Source organism: Polypterus senegalus, chromosome 6, assembly GCF_016835505.1.
Source record: "Polypterus senegalus isolate Bchr_013 chromosome 6, ASM1683550v1, whole genome shotgun sequence".
NCBI lineage: Eukaryota > Metazoa > Chordata > Cladistia > Polypteriformes > Polypteridae > Polypterus > Polypterus senegalus.
Window position 1 is genome coordinate 27,320,786 of NC_053159.1, and position 20,964 is coordinate 27,341,749.

General features: G+C 42.0%; 1 protein-coding gene across 17 annotated transcripts in view; it reads right to left on the reverse strand.

Moving 5' to 3' along the window:
• The window catches only part of LOC120530902 (rap1 GTPase-activating protein 1-like), a 327,102-nt gene that overhangs the window by 68,933 nt on the left and 237,205 nt on the right, over window positions 1–20,964 (reverse strand). For all 17 annotated transcript variants that reach the window (XM_039755686.1, XM_039755687.1, XM_039755677.1 and 14 more), the window contains 3 exons: window positions 17,266–17,344; window positions 6,694–6,747; window positions 6,317–6,400 (listed from right to left, as the gene is read on the reverse strand). In XM_039755686.1, the coding sequence (XP_039611620.1) occupies window positions 6,317–6,400; window positions 6,694–6,747; window positions 17,266–17,344 (217 nt within the window). The remainder of the gene's footprint in view (window positions 1–6,316; window positions 6,401–6,693; window positions 6,748–17,265; window positions 17,345–20,964) is intronic.

Consider the following 20,964-nt stretch of genomic DNA (forward strand, 5'->3'; position numbering starts at 1 on the left):
GTGGATGTACAATTTAAACAGATTTTTATTTTCATGGTAATAGAACTATTTTACATTACAGCATTAATTAACCATATTAAAAAATAGTAAAACATAATAATTTGAAAGTAAATTATGTTTCCTGTTGCGTTAGAAGTATTCGTTGTGTTATACATTTTCATTCTGTTTGGCTTTGAAATTAACACACAAATACTTTTTAAACTTACACTTTTACTGCAAAACTTCAGTAAAAACTATTTTTTTAATTACATTTTTGTCAATATCACTTTGAATTGTGATTCTCTATTTGCACTTACATCGTGACAACGCAACGTATAACTGCCTGTGAGTGAGTATCGTTTCTTTCTCTTTATGAAATAAAACAACTTGGACACATCCTTCTTTCTACAATTATTCACGTGGTGGAAGACCGGACGGTGTTAACGGTTGTAGATATTCTTCATGATATTGTAAGTTGATGTTTTCATCTTCCGCACCATCACCACCATTTCAACATAGTCTATTGATATGCATTTAACCAATTTGCTGTGTAACCAATCAACATTTTTGCCGTTAATTCGTTTGACTTCATCGTTTCTCGCTGTTAGGATTGCCTGTGTACTCATTTTTTCTGTTGATAACCCTTCAGGATGAAATTCTTCATTAAGATTTGGACATAAAACATGTTCTTTAATTGGGAACTTAAAGTGAGGAAAACATTAAAATTTATAAGAGCTGAGAGTGGAGGAACTGTGTCTTGATAAAAGCATTCACACGAATGAGAGGTGAAAGAACCGTGGGTGTGGGCCGTTAACCGTAAATGGTTGAAAGGAGGGCGGGACTTGAAAAAAATCTCATGGCCAAAGTCTTGTCTCATCGCAGGATTTTTTTATATAATAGAGAGAGATGTATGCTAAACATGGACAAGCCTTACACAGAGGCTGGAAAGTCCTGCCAAGCATCAAGCACTGCGAGGAAATGACACACAATCAAAAACCAAGGGGTTTTGTGGTATGGAGAGCCCTTGTGAAACAATGGGTGCCGGCGCGTGAGCAAAACAATGAAACACACTCAACGAGCTTTGTCCCCCGATAACAACAGCACTGCAATTCAAAGCCAGATGCGTCACACAGTTAAAATTGCTGCTGTTCTGTCAGGACTGCCAGCAGGAGAGATGGGCTCAGCGCAAGCAGCAGGTGCTGCATCCAATTCAGCCCACCTTTGGGCAAAACTGTCAATCAAACCTTAAAACCAAACCAGTGATGTATTCATGAGCAGAGCTTACACAGAAATCAGTCCTAGGCTTCACCTGTCCCTATGGATCATTGCAAAGTCCAAATTCCATTGCTTTAAAAAAAGTTATTAGCTTTGATGAATGCTCTGCCCGCAGGAACCTGCGAGAACGTGCATTTCTGTGGCTCATTCACTGGTGTCAATTGTGCAATGCAATGTTTAATTCTTTTCATATCATAGGTCTAACTAATAAATGACCTACAAATGATTGACCACTGCAAAACACCCAGTGAACCACAAGAAAGTCAGACAACAACCTCACTCAATTTTGTCAAATCGTGACGCGGCCATCCTCTTTGCCGCATTCCTAGAAATGGCGCCTCACACCCTCTGGGGATATGGGCACCCCCAGGCTGGCAAGCCTTGCTATAATCCCAATCACCAGACTGGGCTAACATCTTAAAACCTTTATGGAAAGTTCTGGAGTAAATAGTGCCAAACTGACTTTCAACTTCTTCATCTCTTAAACAACCGGAGGCTTTTCTTTTGTAATACCCCAATATGCACAGCTGAGGACTTGTATGCCAGTGTTCCAAGAAGGGCAGGAGCTGCTCTGAAGGTGCAGGGAGGGCCTACTTTTTGGAGACTTGAGACTTGGTGCATATGCTATATGTAAGTAAGAATTTCTGTATACTCTCTAAGTGTGGATGCAACTTTAGTAATAGTGCTATGTGTACAGTGTGCAGTGAAAGTCTAACTTGCATGATCAACCAACATGCAACATGCAACAAGCACCTTGAGCATGGTAAAGGCGCTATATAAATAAAATATATTATTATTATTATCACCGAGGGGTATTTTCCGTACGTCTCTTAAATCATCCAAGATCAGATGCCTCATGTTGGATGAGTTAATGCCAGTGAAACTCATCCGGGATAAGTTGGTTTTTCAATTGCAGTGGGGTAGTAGATTAGTCTAGCAGGATCTAATCATCCGAGATGAATGCGCGCGCTGAGTGAAAAGCCCACATATATTGAGTCTAGAAAACATGATCAGCAAGTCTTTGATAGGCTGCAACAAAATGATGAAAGAATGGGTGCATTTTTTTCACACAAGCTGTGCGTGCGTGCGTATGTGTGTGTTACTCGAAGGATTTCAAGATTTAATATGCACAAGGGGTAACACTGCAAAAGGAACCAATCCTGGGCAGGGTGCCAACCCACCACAGAACACACACGGGCCAATTTAGAATCGCCAATCCACCTAACTGGCATGTCTTTGGACTGCGGGAGGAAACCAGAGCGCCCGGAGGAAACCCATGCAGACACGGGGAGAACATGCCAACTCCATGCAGGGAGGACCCAGGTCTCCTAACTGCGAGGCAGCAGCACTACCACTGCTCCACCATGCCGCCTGCTGTGAGTGTCTCTCCTTCCAAACAGAATACTCAAAAACAATGGCAGGTATTCAAAGCACCAAGCCACAACTAAAATCCAGTTCTGTATCATTAACGTGAAATCCACCAGATCGCTTCTCAATGGCTCATGTGGCACATTGAACTTGAGTCAGTGCTCCATCTTAACGTCCCTGTCCCTTTAATCCTGTGATCACAGCAGAGGATGTTAGACAGACCCACCGTTAAATAGCATTTGTAAAGATGGGTTGGTATCCTGCTCAATCCTGACAACTCCTAAATGTCCATGACAGGTCAGAATTCTTAAACAGTGTCCTAAGTCCCCATTGGTAGCCTGCAGCTATGCCAATCCTGTTTGTTACAAGAAGTGAACTTTCCCTGCTGTGGCCGACCACGTGGTCCTCCAGTGGGATTTTAACCAAATTTGTGCCAGTCTCAAGTGCACAGAAAGCAATTAGCTAAACCCACTGAACTAAAGGTGTTTACTAACACTCATGCCTTTGTCCCAGGGGGCACACAGCGCACCCTTACTCTGCTATCTTCTCTGACAGTTTGCTTGCTTCACAGAGGATGCAACTGAACACAGTACACCACAGTGAAATGATCTGCGGGTTGTGTCTGAGAACTGCAATGCTTACTGCAGTAAGACCGCCATATTTACAGGCATCTTCCATATGGTATCATGTACACATTTATTTTGTGGACCCAGAGATGGTGCAATCAAAGTTTGCCTCTATGTAAAGTATAAATCAGAAATCACTTAGCTGAGCCAAAGTCCAACTCTTGTCCCAGCAGTAACTTTTGAAACTCATCTTATAAAAGGTTCTTTTCTACTGACCACTGTCCCATAAGCTCCCACAATTAAGACGCTCATCCATAACAAAATTGAAAACCAAAATCAAATATTCCAAAATGTGTGGTCATGGAGGAATCCTGATAGCAGGAAACAGCTCCAGACCGGGCACCGGTCCATCACAGGGCCCACTCTCATGTGCTCTCACAATAGCACAGGGCCAGTTTTGAATCATCTGGTAATGCAACACACAAATTCAGGGATAAAGGAGGAAAACCAAAGCACCCAGATAAACACCTGCACAGACATGAGGAACATATGTAACCTCTACACAGAGCATGTCAGTCACACAGAGAATGAACCTAACACTCTCAGACCCACTGAGTCCAATTCAGGGTTGGGAAAGGGAAGAGTCTATACTGGCGGCATTAGGCACAAGGCAGGTGTTAGCTCTGGACCGGATGTCAGTTCATTGTGGCCCAACAGAGAAGTGTTCTACATAGTTTATACAAATTACAACAGAACTAGGACGGTGGTGTAAGTGTAAGAGGAGTCTTCTGTGGTGTTAGCGCTGCCCCCCTGCATTACTACAGGAAGGCAAGAGAAAATTTATCAAGGCAAAACTCTGGATAGGAAGCAAATGACAACAGTGGCAATGGCATTCTTAGTGCAGTGCCTACTCTGTTCCTGACCTTGGACATGTGCAATACTGTCCTAAGAACTGGACACATTTCATTTATACTGTATATGCACTCACATATAATGTGAGAATCACCTATTGTGGTAGCCATGTCTAAAAGTCTGTCAGTCTGTATGAAATAACTTAGCTTCCAGGCACACTGGTAATATTTCTATTGAGCTATCTATTATATAATGTCTTTCTCACTGTCTGTTTCTATCTATCATGTAGCCTCTTACCTATCTATTATATAGTACCTGACATATCTCTCTATCCATCCATCTAGCATATCTATCTATCTATTATATAGTGCCTTCCACATCTATCTATCTATCTATCTATCTATCTATCTATCTATCTATCTATCTATCTATCTATCTATCGATCAATCGTCCGCTCCATATAAGTGTTTGGACAGTGTACCATTTGGACTGTTTTTACTTGCATGGACAGCTCTGTGGACCTCATGTGGAGAGTTCACAGTGACACCTACTAAATGCAAATTCCACACTTGGAATGAATTCCAGATCTTCTGCCTGCTTAATAGTTAATAGTATAATGAGGGACCTGCTCCCACCTGCCTATGGAACAGCTTATCAGTCAAATGTCCAAATACTTTTGAGCCCCTGGAAATGGGAACTATGCAGAAAAATGTCTGTCATTCCTCATATGATATTTTTGGTAAACACTTCACTCACATATGATTGCTTTATTTTAAATCCATTGTGGTGGCATGCATAGCCAAATGAAAACTGTGTCACTGCCCAAATACTTATGGACCTGATTCTATAGGGTGGTCTAGATCTAATTATGCAATTTCCATTACGCTATAACTTATTAAGTTTATTACATAGAAAATCACCCGAAAAATCCCGGACCATCGAGAAGTGTACGAACTGACGACATGAAGAATCGTCTTCACGCCAAACTGGAATTGTCCCCGCATAAATCAAAGTCATCCAGATGATTGGGATCTGCATAATTAGATCTGGACCACCCTATATCTATCTATCTATCTATTGTCAGGGATGCCAGGGGCCATGACCCGGCCGGGACGCCATGAGGGACCGGATGTGGGTCTGCGCCCACCCTGGATCACGTGGGGGTCGCCTTCCTGGTTGCTCTGGGGGCCACGGGTACAGGGCATGGAAGCTCCACCCTGTAGGGGCTCGTGGTCACCGCCAGGAGGTGCCCCAATGCCTTGCACACCAGGAAGTGCTGGGGGGAAGACTTTGGAGGATACCCGGAGAGCTGCCGGGAGAACAGCCAGCACTTCCGCCACGCTGGGGCGTGGCCAATGGGGGAGTTTCGGAAGCACCTGGAGCTCATCCGGGTCATGTATAAAAGGGGCCGTCTCCCTTCATTCGAGGCTGGAGTCGGGAGGAGGAAGGACGAAGCACAGAGGAGGTGTGGAGGCGGCCCCAAGAGAGGCATTATGGCCAGGACTGAGAATATTGGGGTATTGTGCACTAATTTGGGTCTTAGTGACCATTGAACTTGTCTGTAAATATTGTAAATAAACGTGTGGTGGTTGAGAAACAACATGTCCGCCTGTCTGTGTCCAGGCCGCGTCCACACTATCTATCTATCATATATATAGCTAGTGTTTATATATGGCTTACACAGCTAGTGTTTATATATGTCTAACGTAGTCTATTAACACATGTAATTGTATTCTAATATCACTATTGCTTTTGAAATCGATTGTTACAAAACTATTTAATAAACAAAAATTATAGAAATAAAATAAGAAAATAATAAAGTGAAAAACACCAGCTTTCATACCTATTGATATAGTCTCTGAACACACCTGAATGTTATGCCATGAATAATTTTCAAAATCTTTAAAATATATTTTTGCCTGGTAGTCCGCTAATTAACAATTTGTTTGATGTCACAAGAGGACGTCTAAAAAGAAAAACAAAGAAAGGCCACCAAGCAAGAAAAAAGGCTCCCATTAGCAATTCAAATGACATGAGGTGAGAGGACCCGGAGAGCATGCTGGTTATAGGGCTTAAGAGTGGCGACGATTCTGCGAGCCTCTTTGTTTCAATAGTACATTTTCTTTTCATTTACGTGTATTTACGACAAGTGTTCTATTTGATCTTCCAGAAGAAATTGCCAGCTCAAGTGATCATTGCCAAAGAAAAAGAGGCCCAGCAGACAAAGCAAAAGGTTAAATGAGTCACCACTGGGCCAACTGATGCAAAAGACTTACCTGGCCAAACTTCTGGTAGATGACTCCAAACTTGAAGTTGTTGCTAATCACATGCTCATCAAAGGTCACAATGAGCCGAGAGGCCTGAGAAGAGACATAAAGAGAGATTACTCCTAGAAATGATGTTTGAACACTTACGGGAAACACTGGAAATGCAGGCAGCATGCAGAAGAAGACAGGCCGCAGCAGTTGTTCATGCCATGCTAATGTGATACCAAGTTTACATGTTTGCATTGGGTTCTCTTCAGAGCTTGAGGGGCTAGTGATGCCATGGCCCTATTTCCAATTGATAACTGCTATTTCAAATTACTACTGATTGTATCTTAATGTGATGTAAAGCAAAGGTGAGCCCACATCTGCAGAGGAAGGTACTATACCTTGGGGTAGATGACTGGGTAAAAGCGATCCACATTGACCTCTTCACAGACGAGCTGGACAGAAAGAAAACCAGAAGACAAATAAATGAATGGTGAGAGGGGTCTGGTGTGCTAGTGCTGGACCATAGAGGTATGAAGTAGCACAGGAGAGGAACCTAACCAGACATCACTCAGAGACTGCTACTTATTCAGACATTGCTCGTCTAGGGACTGGGCCTCAAACCTTCCTTTAGTCCACAGCCCCTAGACAGTCATCTTCTTATATGATACGCTACTGTGGCTGTCCATTTCCCGGTCCAGGATTTTAAATCACCTGTAGCTCGCAAACCGTTTGACCTATTGACCTGAAATTTGGTACGCATATACTATGTGACATCTACTATCCGCTTTCGGGGTGATGATTGACCTCCAAGGTCATTCCTCTTTTTATTTTTATTTTATTTTATTGTGGAATCAGAACGGTGGCCTAGCGGCACATGCGTACAGGCACCATTCTCATCCCTATCACCTTTGCCGTCACTTCCACTACCTCTTCATATCTTAAAATTATTCTTTAGGCAGATTGAAGACTTGAGTGCCAGCTTAAGTGAAAAATTAAAGAAAACGTACTAAGTAATTGCAACACAAACACTGACTTAATCAGTTTTAACGTGAAAAGATGTTGACGAAAGAAGAGAAGAAGCGGGCCGCTAGGGTGGAGAAAAGAAAAGCTGCTCAGGAAGCAGCAGGCGCATCAACCTCTGAGCAAACGAATGCTAAACCTACAGAGAAAGAGGATGAAAACTAGGAATGCTCAAGTCAAGTGTATTCACTGCACATTATCATAATATACTATATTATATTTTATTAGGATACTCAGGAGTTAGAAATAAAGACTGAATGGCTTAGACAAATGCACTCTTATTTCAGTAAGTGCTGTAAGTAGGATAAGTAACATGTTCTCTAAGTGCAAAATATTCATCCATCCACTGAATCTGTTTTATCCAATTTCAGGGCCATTAGGGAGTAACCCTTATCTAGTCTAACTACATTTGTTGAGGGTTTCCACAGAGTTCAAATGCAGCTACCCAAAAGGTATTCCAGCAGTTAGTGTCACTCATTGTTTTAAAGAAAATGAATCTCCACTCTCCAAATGTCTACGTTTTAAAGATTTCAGTAAAATCTAAACAAACAGTTTACACAAAAATAAGGAAAAAGGTTGATAATACGTGTAAGAACAGGAATAAAGGGCAACGTCTCGTCTATGGTTGGTATTTAGGTTACATTTTTTAAGGTTTCAATCTGTTACACATATACTGGGACCTATGGACGCAATGCTCTTAATGTCCACCAGACTAACAGTTCACGTTTCTCTCTAGCTGTCAGACTTAAATCTAACAGCCACACTCTCATCGCAAAGAGCTAATGTTAAGAACATTCCATTACCTTTAACTTGTAGAAAGTGGAACTAAATCGTCCATTACCTATTTTAATGTAAACTAAGCAAAAAAACTAAGGTACATTTACCATTCACACTAACTTAAAGGATTTGGCTCTTACACTTAGAATGGCTGCCAGTTCATCCCTTGTTACACTCATACACACACCCATGTCACTCACATCAAACCGATTTGGAGTCAATAGTCAGCTTCATCCTGATCTGGAGAGAACATGCAAACTGTACACACAGCGAGTGAGCAGACTGGGGTTCGAACCCTGTGGTCGGGTGCTGTATGATGCCACTTATTCTGAATATACATCGCCTTCTGAGACTGTAGAGAATGTTGTAGAGAGAGAACGTTGTTGTTGTCAGGGCCAGATTAAGGTGGGTGCTATTGATGCTGCAGCATTAGGCCCACTCCTGAAATAGGCCCAGATGAAAACAGACGAGAATTTTCCGGAAGATGAACAATTTTCCTTTGCTATATTAACCTCAAAATAATTCTTAGAAAGATGCCTTAGATGCCTAGACACAGCGTTACTTATTATACAGTTACTATTGTTCTTTGTGCTTTGACGTAACTATAACGTTGTTGTGTTTATTGTTAACCGAAGATTTCAAGTTAATGCTATCAATTTTACGTTAAACAGTTTACTTAGTAATTTAGCTGCGCTTTTTGCAATATCTTGGGGATTCTTGCCACTTTATTACTGTTCGGTAAGTGCCACGTAGTAGATTTTTCACCTTGAAAGTTAGTTGTACAGTAAAAATCGATGGCTATTTAAATGGTTATCTGTAAAGGTAAAACTAAAAGCCAGTCCGCGGGCCTGGCATGGATGTTTAGAATTTTTTAAATCCTCGACAGGATTCTGGTCTATTATGAAAGAGCCTGAACTGAGTCACTTAAACCCAATGTCTCTGCAAATTCATTTTTTCTTACTCTGCTTCGTAAGAGAATTGCGAAAGTTTGTGTATTTCATTGTTAGGTTTTCTGCATTAAGTGCTCTTTTCAGACAATTGCTATTGAATGTTGATGTTATATAGTTTGATGTTAATCTCGAGTTGTTACGATACTACGTTGTTATTATTATTCATGTTCAATAAAGGCTGGCTGGTTGTGTTGCAAGCAGTTAAGGCTGCTTGGCCGGTCTGAGTGCGCATGTATGGTGAGTGTCGAATGCAAATGCACCAATTCCGAGAAAAAATAGGCCTTTTTTGCGCTGCAGCATCAGGCCCAATTTCGTCTTAATCCGGCCCTGGTTGTTGTTCAGAAACTATTCAGGCCTTATCACTTTTTACACTTTTTTCTTTGTTGCATCCATGTGCAAAAATCATTTACATTTATTTTCCCCTCATCAAGCAAAACTGAATAACCCAGAAAGACAAAGCAAAAAAGAAGATTTTACAATTTTTTTTTCTCTCGCAAATTCATTACAATAAAAAAACGATATATCACATGGATACCAGTATTCAGACCCTTTGCTCTGTACTTTGTTGAAGCCCCTTTGGGAGCAATTACAGCCCAGGGTCATCATGGGTATGACCCAACAAGCTTTGTACACCTGCATTTGAGAATACTCTGCCATTCTTCTCTGAAGATCAAGGTCTAGCTGTCAAGAGACCATTGGCGGATGGCTATTCTCCCATCTCTCTAGAGGTGTTCGATTGATTTCAAGTGTTCGCTCTGGCTGGGCCACTTAAGAACATCCACAGAGTTGACCCTAAACCACCCCTGTGATGTCTTTGTGCCGAGGGTTTCTGTCCTGTGGATGGTAAAAACTTTGGCCCAGAACTCTGGAGAGCTGGTTTTTATTAAGGACATCTCTGTACTTTGCTCTGTTCAGCTTTCCCCCAACCTTGACTAGTCTCCCAGTTTTTGCCGCTGAAAATCAACCCCACAGCGTGACCGTAAGGCCAGGTTTATACTTCACACGACGCGACGCATGCTTCAGTGGACGCTCCTGCTACGCAAGCGTTTTACTGTTTTACTTGCGCACATACTTTACGTAAATCTGGAGGAATCCAGCAGATGGCAGTGCGAGATATCACCACGGTGAGAACAGGTTCGGCTTTTCTGTGCTGTGAATTGCCTGGAACATCCAATAAATTCTGATGACACCTTTCTTAATATCTCTGAAAATGATGTTTAATGATTAAATCCATCAATCCAGGGATGTGTCCATTCCAGCAAGCATTGAGCATGAGGCAGAAACAATCCCTGGACTGGGCCTCCGCTCATCGCAAGGTGAATACAAGCACTCACATACACTGCAGTCATTTTAGCATCACCAAATCCCCAAATCGGTATATCTTTGGAAGGAAACCGGAGCCCACTGTGGAAACCCAGCAGGAAGAAATGTAAACTCCAAGCAGGGAATATCAGCGACGTGACTCCCTGCGAGACAGCAGTGCTACCGCTCTGCCACCTTGTCACCTCCATGTGTGTAATTATTAACAGTATTCATTATTTAAACAAAATTAACGATTTATCTGTAAAATGTAACATATATACAGTGGAGGAAATAATTATTTGACCCCTCACTGATTTTGTAAGTTTGTCCAATGACAAAGAAATGAAAAGTCTCAGAACAGTATCATTTCAATGGTAGGTTTATTTCAACAGTGGCAGATTGCACATCAAAAGGAAAATCGAAAAAATAACTTTAAATAAAAAATAGAAATTGATTTGCATTTCATTGAGGGAAATAAGTTTTTGAACCCCTACCAACCATTAAGAGTTCTGGCTCCCACAGAGTGGTTAGACACTTCTACTCAATTAGTCACCCTCATTAAGGACACCTGTCTTAACTAGTCACCTGTATAAAAGACACCTGTCCACAGAATCAATCAATCAAGCAGACTCCACACTCTACAACATGGGAAAGACCAAAGAGCTGTCCAAGGATGTCAGAGACAAAATTGTAGACCTGCACAAGGCTGGAATGGGCTACAAAACCATTAGCAAGAAGCTGGGAGAGAAGGTGACAACTGTTGGTGCGATTGTTCGAAAATGGAAGGAGCACAAAATGACCATCAATCGACCTCGCTCTGGGGCTCCACGCAAGATCTCACCTCGTGGGGTGTCAATGGTTCTGAGAAAGGTGAAAAGAATCCTAGAACTACACGGGAGGAGTTAGTTAATGACCTCAAATTAGCAGGGACCACAGTCACCAAGAAAACCATTGGAAACACATTACACCGCAATGGATTAAAATCCTGCAGGGCTCGCAAGGTCCCCTGCTCAAGAAGGCACATGTGCAGGCCCGTCTGAAGTTTGCCAATGAACACCTGAATGATTCAGAGAGTGACTGGGAGAAGGTGCTGTGGTCTGATGAGACCAAAATAGAGCTCTTTGGCATTAACTCAACTCGCTGTGTTTGGAGGAAGAAAAATGCTGCCTATGACCCCAAAACACCGTCCCCACCGTCAAGCATGGGGGTGGAAACATTTTGCTTTGGGGGTGTTTTTCTGCTAAGGGCACAGGACAACTTAATCGCATTAACGGGAAAATGGACGGAGCCATGTATCGTGAAATCCTGAGCGACAATCTCCTTCCCTCTGCCAGGAAACTGAAAATGGGTCGTGGATGGGTGTTCCAGCACGACAATGACCCAAAACATACAGCAAAGGCAACAAAGGAGTGGCTCAAGAAGAAGCACATTAAGGTCATGGAGTGGCCTAGTCAGTCTCCGGACCTTAATCCAATAGAAAACCTATGGAGGGAGCTCAAGCTCAGAGTAGCACAGAGACAGCCTCGAAACCTTAGGGATTTAGAGATGATCTGCAAAGAGGAGTGGACCAACATTCCTCCTAAAATGTGCGCAAACTTGGTCATCAATTACAAGAAACGTTTGACCTCTGTGCTTGCAAACAAGGGTTTTTCCACTTAGTATTAAGTCTTTTTTTGTTAGAGGGTTCAAAAACTTATTTCCCTCAATGAAATGCAAATCAATTTCTATCTTTTATTTAAAGTTATTTTTTCGATTTTCCTTTTGATGTGCAATCTGCCACTGTTGAAATAAACCTACCATTGAAATGATACTGTTCTGAGACTTTTCATTTCTTTGTCATTGGACAAACTTACAAAATCAGTGAGGGGTCAAATAATTATTTCCTCCACTGTACTTTAATTCATTTCATCATGAAAGTGGTATCAAGGTATAAATCTTAGGATTCTAAATGTACAGAGAGCTGGAATATCATACATTTAATGTGCTCAGTGTGGTCATCTATTGCTGTTTGCTGCTCCTGTCAGGTCAGGAGGAAGCCCCAGAAAAAAAGATGGTATGTAAGACTTTTAAAATGTATTGTGTCATTGCGACGCTTAAATATAAAAGCACCATGAATGCATTTGTATGTCGCCATTTTGCTTCACCACATCGAAGTAGGCACATCGATCCTGGAGGATCCTCAAAGTGGCTTTCTGTCACATGTAGATAGTAAACAGAGACCCTGACGTCACATTCCGACTTTTATCACACTGCGCCCCCCGACTTTTAGCTGGTCCTGCAACTCGCGCATGTGTCGTGCTCATTTCTGAGGACCTGCTCAGAGGACGCGTCAAATGAAGGCTGGGAACACGTGGCAGCCATGATGCGTGCGCGTACGTGTTCTGAGCGTGAAGTATAAACGAGCCCTTAGAATGGTATTGAACTGGTGATTAGTAGGGTCTGGTTTCCTCCAGACTTGTCACATGGGGTTATTGTGGGCTAAAAAATACCAGGAAGTGAGAATGCTATGCCAAAGAATAGTCAAAAAGAATGAGCAGACAAATAGACAGACAAATAATGGCCAAATGAATCAAAAAGGGGAAACTGAGAACTGAACATCAAAAAAGGAGAGACAAAAAAACAAAGGTATTGATTAGCACCAAACTGGACAACTTTCACACTGACTCTGGAACAAACTAATTTAAAAAAATTGGACGTGGATGTTAGTAGGCTTTGTGCCCTAGGAACCAAGTTACCCAAACTATTTAATAACATTTCATCTCTGATGGAGGATTGCAGGAGTCGTCGGGTAGAGGAGTCCTTTCATCAGATTGGCTGGCCCAGCTCTGTGTCAGCTGTGGAATGGCCAATAGGGGGCGGCAGCTTGATGGTTGAGGTCTCCAGGACTCTGAACAAATCCAAATCCTATTATGTGATATCATCTACTGTAAAATTTTGCTTTGTACTTGTAATATTTTTATTTTACTATTATACTGTACTGTATGGGTGGCGCAGTGGTAGCGCTGTTGCCTCGCAGTTAGGAGACCTGGGTTTGCTTGTTTGCATGTTCTCCTCCGGGTGGTCCAGTTTCCTCCCACAGTTCAAAGACACGCAGGTTAGGTGCATTAGTGATCTAAACTGTCCCTACTGCGTGTGCGCCCTGCCTGTGTTGGCTGGGATTGGCTCCAGGAGACCCCTGTAGTAAGGATATAGCGGGATGGATGGATTATATTGTATTGAGGATTACTTGTGTTCTGTTCTGTCTATTTTATTGTATTGACCCCCTTCTCTTTGACACCCACTGCACACCCAGCCTACCTGGAAAGGGGTCTCTCTTTGAACTGCCTTTCCCAAGGTTTCTTCCATTATTTCCCTACTATGGTTTTTTTTTTTTTTTGAGTTTTTCCTTGTCTTCTTAGAGAGTCAAGGCTGGGGGCGGCGCTCAAAAGTCAGGGCCTGTTAAAGCCCATTGGGGTACTTCTTGTGTGATTGCGGTCTATACAAAAATAAATCGTATTGTATTTCAGTAATGATTTTCTGCTCTGATGCTGATCTTTCTGATCATAATGTACTTTGTAGGTCATTACGGTAGCAATTGATGAGAAGAATTCATAATTAATTGCAGAATTATGGTATTTGAGGGTTCCTCAAGAGTGCCTCTTTCTCTTGCAAAATTTGGCTCAAAAATTAATCAGCACATCGTCATCTCATAACAGGCTGAGTTTGGTAATTTTTCTGTCCAGTCGTTTTAATTCCAGACTGTCCTCAAGAAACTGTGACACACAGACACACACACTCATCATCAAGATATCAATGTTTTTGGTATCCGGGGACCCTAAAATGTCAAGATCCGTTGAAAACCATTCAGATATCTCAAACACATTGCGCTGTAAGATGTTTTACAATTTCAAGATTTCCCATTGAAGCGCATTGTGAAAATTGCGAACTCATCCATCATAAAATGGAGAAAGGTTTTGTGCTGCTTCGATTAGGAATTAAGTTTGCCATTTCGAGTTTCCCTTGAGAGCAGTTGCTTGATCATGTATATTGGGTCTGTTCTCCTCTTTTACTCGTCTGGCAGCCGCTCGGATAGCCGGTGCAAACGTGTCAGACGCCGGTCAGAGCGCACGCGCACAAACAGCTCGCTCAGTTTAGCACAGCAGCGCCTTCTCCTGCTCTTTAAGTAAGTTCATCAATACAATACAAAAATAGGGTCACTTCTTTGGAAATAAATGGAAGGGAAAAACAATTATGAAAGCATATATAAGACTGAATTGACTGAACAATACTATCTGCAGATTATTATTGGAAAGAACTGACATTATCAACATGCAACGAAACGGTGTTTGAAGTAAGTAATACGGGAAAGGTGCAGCTGGCTGCCCTAAGTGATATAAACAGAAGACGGGTTTTAAAATAGACATTGATGTCGGAAGGTGGGAGGCGTCAGTAGCATCAGCTCCTGATCCCTGGCTGCCAACCCCTTTATATATTTCAGTCCCAGATAGACACGAAAAATCTTGGCAAGCCCCTGAGCTTCTTGCCCATTATGTACCCTTTGTATTTCTGTTATACCATAAATCTGGGGGCAGCCCATTGGCGCAGTGGTTCTGCTGCTGACTTGCACTAATGAGACCAGGGTTTGTGTCCCGGGTCCTCCCCACATGGAGTTTGCATGCTCTTCTCGTGATTGCGTGGGTTTTCTCCTCGAGCTCCGGTTTCTTTTTACAGTCCAGGAACATGCAGGTTAGGTGGGGTGGCGATACTAAATTGGCCCTGGTGTGTGGTTGGGATGTGTGTGTGTGTGTGTGGGTTCACACTACGATGGACAGCTACCCTGTCCAGGATTTGTTCCTGCCTTGCAACCTATGCTGGCTGGGATGGGCTCGGCACCCCCTGCTCCCCTGTTCAGGACTAAGCGGATTAGGAAATGACTGACTGACATTAAATCAATTCCTTTCCAAATTCTTATTTATTTATACAGTTTTAATGAATTACTGTGTTTTAACTAATATTAATAGCTAGATTGGGAACTTATTTCAATTCCTTTTCTCCTTTTTTCAGTGTAATAGTGATATTGATTTTATAATAGTGTTTTATCATTTTGTATCAACAGACATTTTTCAATTGCTGATTACTGGATACTGCTCGACTGGGTATACTTTCAAAAATGTTATGCTTAACAAAATTGAACAATTAATCAAAGACCCTTCATTTTTAACACACTTCAATCGATGCCACACTTCATGTCACTTGAATTGCAGTCTGCTGTATATAAAAGCGGCACGGTGGTGCTGCTGCCTCGCAGTTAGGAGACCTGGGTTCGCTTCCCGGTTCCTCCCTGCGTGGAGTTTGCATGTTCTCCCCGTGTCTGCATGGGTTTCCTCCCACAGTCCAAAGACATGCAGGTTAGGTGAATTGGCAATTCGAAATTGGGCTTGGTGTGTTTGTGTGTGTCCCGCAGTGGGTTGGCACCCTGCCTGGGATTGGTTCCTGTGTTGGCTGGGATTGGCTCCAGCAGACCCCTGTGTTCAGAATAAGCGGGTTGGAAAATGGATGGATGTATATGAAAGCCACCACAAGCGTCTTTGTACTCCATTAGAAAGTGTCATATTTAATGTTGCCTACCAACACATGGAATTACATTCTGTTATCATTATTATTACTTTTGAATACAAAACTATTTAAGGAACAAAAAGGCAATAACTGACTCCTGGTTCTGTGTCTCTTCAGAGAATCCTCAGGTACCGCTGGTTTGACTTTGTGTTGATTGGGCAGTTGCTCACAGAGTCCCGAATGAGGCACATTACCTGCATTGTGAGGGAGTGTCTGTTATAGCACTACGGCCATGTGGCGCAATTCCCCGAGGCTGATCCAGCTCGCAGGACCCCCAGTCTTGAGGACCCGAGTGGCTGGACCAGCTGAAGGTGACGCCCACGTTCCAGAGAGTGGGACTGGACCATGTGTCTGCCTGCCTTGCCAACTGGGATCCTGTCCTGTTTCGTCAGGTGGTGGCTATGACAACATCCTGTACCAGTGCATGCTCCCCAGCCTGACTTGACCTGACTCTTGAAGACAATAATAAAGTGAAATGCTCCAGCTTTCATATCAGTTAACATCTAGACCCCGAACACACCTGATGTTACGCCACGCGTACATTGTCTAAGTTCCCAAAACCCCGATTTTACTTTGTCGTTCCGGGGTATTGAATGTTGCTTGATGAGGGAAAAATGAATTGAAGTGATTTTAGCATAAGGCTACAAATAGCAAAATGTGAACAAGTGAAAGGGGGCAGAAAAACTTTCTATTAGCATTATATATTAAAAGTAAGTGGCAGACTTTGAAGCCGCAGAGAGTGACTTGAGCAGTAAATTTCGGTTTGATGCCTGTGTGAATCCATTTGCATTTCCTTTCACACACTTAATGATTTGTAAGTCACTCTGGACAGTGACAGCCAAATAAATAAATGCAAAGATACAGAAGAAGGAGTCAACGCTTCTGTCAAAAATTCATGCTCTTTTTTTTTTTCTGATGCGCTTGAATGTCCTTTTCGCACGTCAAACACTGATTCAGCCTTTGTATATGACGCTTTGAATCTGAATTTGTCGAAGTAGAAAAGCCCAGCATGCAGTGGCAGACGTGACTTTCTTTCCTTCTGTTCTCACCCCTGGCTGCTCTCATTAGTGTCTTGGTGCATGCGTGCTCACTTGTGTGTGTCAACATTGACAGCTGGCACTCCTAGCAACAGAAATCACAGGCAGTCGCCTGGAGATAATGAGAAAGGCCTGTAAACAGCTGCAGGCTTCCTACCTGTCTGGAAGAGCCACATTAAGGGACTCGGCTTCTTCTTCTATGTATGTGGTAAGAGGGATCACTAGAACCAGAGTGAGCCGCAAATTCACCTTAAAGTGCAGCTGCTTAGGAACATAGGGGTAGCCTTACCTTGGCCATCTGCACCACATTGGGGAATTCTGTAAGGCAGGAGATGGGTATGACATCATGGTACGTCTTAAACTTGGTTCTGAAAGATAAAGAAAAGAGACAATTATCTGTTGCAGACTACAAGGCGGGAGTATGCCTAAGATCAAGTCCTGAAGGCAACCAACAGGCACCTTTATGAAATATTTGGAAGTAGGGGGTCATGACAGTCGGAACTGGAACATCAGTTGATTTTCCAGGGTGCAGAAGAGTCTAATGATAATGTAAAGTACAGTCGACCCTTGACATACGGCCGGCCTGACATGCAAACAACTTGATTTATGACCAAAATTTTTGTTTTGATTTACGACCAACATCTTGCGTTACGACCCGAATGCGGTCACGTGTATCTGCTTGTGGGACTGTAAACAAACAGCCGAGATTGTTTGTAAGCGTCATTCGGAGCCCAGCTACATGTGTTTGTGGACGTAATTTCGGTCAGTGCAGTGATTTATCTATATATATAATTCACTAAGACCATGGCAAGCAAGATGCATAATTGCTAAGGAAGGAAGAGAAGGTAACGAAGGTAAAGCGATTGTTAAGGGATGTTAGCTAGCGGGCTGGCGCGGCACATGATGATGTCTTCAGGCTGAGTCGGCACTGGCTGGCTTTGTAGTGTATTATTACAGCAGTTCATAACACGACCAGCTTTGAACGGAGTGCTCGACTACTGTCATTATTAACTTGAGAAACAGCAATCACAATCGAAACAAAGAAGAAAATTGTGCGGAAATATGAGAGTGGCGTTCGTGTGACCGATCTCGCTAATATGTACAGCATGTCGAAATCCACCATCTCGACAATTTTACAAAGAAAAGATTTGCATAAGGAGGCTCCTTCTAAACAATAACCACCTTCCGTTTCATTCTCTTCCTCCTCCCTTCCTGCAGCCCAAAGATGTCAAATTAAATGGTGAGTACAGTATGAAATTGTTGTTTCTGGTAGGCTAGGCACTTTTTATAACTTTTTGGTTAGTACATTAGAAAAATTATTGGTGTTTTGGTAAATTATGCACATTATACAACCCTTTTTTATTATGAAAAGGTTAAGTAAGTGTTGCTGTGAGAGGTTCGGAGCACATTATGGGTATTTCCATTATTTCTTATGGGAAATATAGTCTTAACTTACAACCAACTTGAGTTACAACCAGCCCTCGCGAACGAATTGAGTTCGTAAGTCAAGGGTCCACTGTACTTCTGATTTTGCCCATGAAGGGTGAGCAGCCAGCTCTCTGAGGACATTGGACCTGAAACTATATTTGACTTTGAATGTGACTTTGTCTGTTGTAACTCACAATTAACCCCCCAGATGTTATTTCTCTCCAGTAATGCTGTTGACTGGAGCGTCTGATGTCAATTGACCAGATTTCAATTAATATGCTCATACACTTTACCACAACTTATATTGTTGTGATTTGGATCTTTCTGCTCTGTTTACCATGTGTTTAATGCATTGAAATTATGGATTGTGCACATATACACTGAGCGTATATAGTGACGAGCATAATGTGAACTGAAGGGTAACTTCTACAGCTTCACCAGTGACACTCATCCACCAACAGGTAGTACAAGGCTTCCAGGAGTTCCAGAAACATGGATTTTGGGCTGATAAGTGGCAGCAGGTAGACTGATAATGTCATTTGTGGATTCCTGTGATGTATTATTATGGACAGGTGGCCAGGGATATTCTGCATCTTTAATCAGAAGTTTTATCTCAAGACAGTACCTGAGGCCATACGAGGGAGCTTTAGGAGATCCACAGACTGGTGCTAACCCCAGGAATGATCCCCAGGATTTGTCTGGTAGTGATTCATGGTCCAGGTTTAAAATCTCCTTCTGACCAACGTATAAGGGTCGGTAGGATTGATGTTGGCAAGGGCTTAACTAGCAGGAGGAAGGGAAGGCCAAAGTGCCTTCAACTAACTCTGACTCACTAGATTATGAAAATGAAGGCTATAACGATAAATCGCTGGACAAGTTGTCTAATGTGACATAGGCTAAGACTAAGGTGATGATGGCAAGTGTCAGATAGGAAACCACAGAAGAATCTGGAAGGTGGCCATGCAGTGTATGTTCAGTCCATAAGTTCAAACCCGATCAAGTGCACAGAATGTGAGAAATGGTTCAATGTAAAGTGACTGAACGTGATTGTGGAAGATAAATTTGATTCAGGGGATAAAGTGTTTTTAGGGGTCACATAGTCATTTAGGATAAAGTGTTTTGATATGTTGTCCATATTAAAATATAGCATTCATCTTAAAGAAAGCACACAGAGGGTTAATACATGTCAGAAGCCTGTTCAGGCATATCAGGAAACCAGATCAAGATCAAGTGAACAACAAAGACAAAGATGTAGCACACAAAGTAAACAAAGTTGACTAAGAGATGAGTAAGAAGTGAGCAGATGTCCTGTAAACAACTAGAATGGACAGTTGTCACATACATGGAGATATCAAGGGTAATATCTAAACGAAGAGATATTGAAGAGCAAGGGTATAATGGATGCTGGTTGTGCTCTATGCTAAAGCACTTCATATCTTTTATCCAATCAGAGTATGATATGTAAGCATTAATCAGCACTGGTATGTAAATTCAGTTCCTTCTGCTTTTATTCTGTGATCACTCTGACGATGCTGTAACAGACTGCAGTAAGAGATGCTCCCTCCTCTGCTTGGTGCTGCAGATGTAATAAATGAGGCAGATGCCTCCTACCTGATTACTGACTAAAGTTTTATCAGACTTGTCCTGTTAGAGGATAAGTTTCTTTTTTTAATTAAGACAAGGGGGCTTTGCCACCTGCTTGCTTCGCTCACCAACCCCTGGGTCAGCGCTATGTGCTACCCTCTTTGCGGTTCTGCCGCTCGCGTATGGGGATGCAGATTTTAATTTTCATGTGAAGTGTTACATTTGCATCAACGTGATGTATAACTGCCTGTGATTGAATTTCTTGTCTTTCTCTCTTTTAAATAAAATTACTTTTTCGAATGTTTGGCTCTGAGATTTATTAATTGTCTATGCAAAAGCTATTCTAATAGGAAACTGTTAACGTTTTAATACAAATGGCATATCAAGATCTCCTTTGTTGTCTGATGTTATCCCCTGAGATGTACTACATTACCTTTCTTGGATACATCCCTCTTTCTACAGTAATTTGTGTGGTGGAAGACCAGAAAGTTTTAATGGTCATAGATATTCTTTGTGATATTATAAGTCGATGTTTTCATCTTTCGCACGATCACCACCAAAAGTTTCAGCATAGTCTATTGATGCGCATTTAACCAATTTGCCGTGTTACCGATCAACATTTTTAGCATAAATTTATTTGACTTCCTCATTTCTCGGTGCTAGGATTGCCTGTGTACTCATTTTTTCTGTTGATAACCCTTCGTGATGTAATCCTTCAATAAGATATGGACATAATTCTTTAATTGTGAATTTAAGTATGGAAAACTTTAAAATTTATAAGGGCGGAGGAAGTGTGTCTGTCAAAAGCATACACAAGACTGAGAGGTGAGAGGACTGGTCTTTTTTGAAAATGGTTGATAGGACAGCGTGACTTGAAAAAAATCTCATGGCAATATTCTCGTCTCACGGGACTTGAAAAAATCTTTTCCAAAAAGTCTTGTCTCCTAAAAAGTCTTGTTGCATCAAAATATTTTTT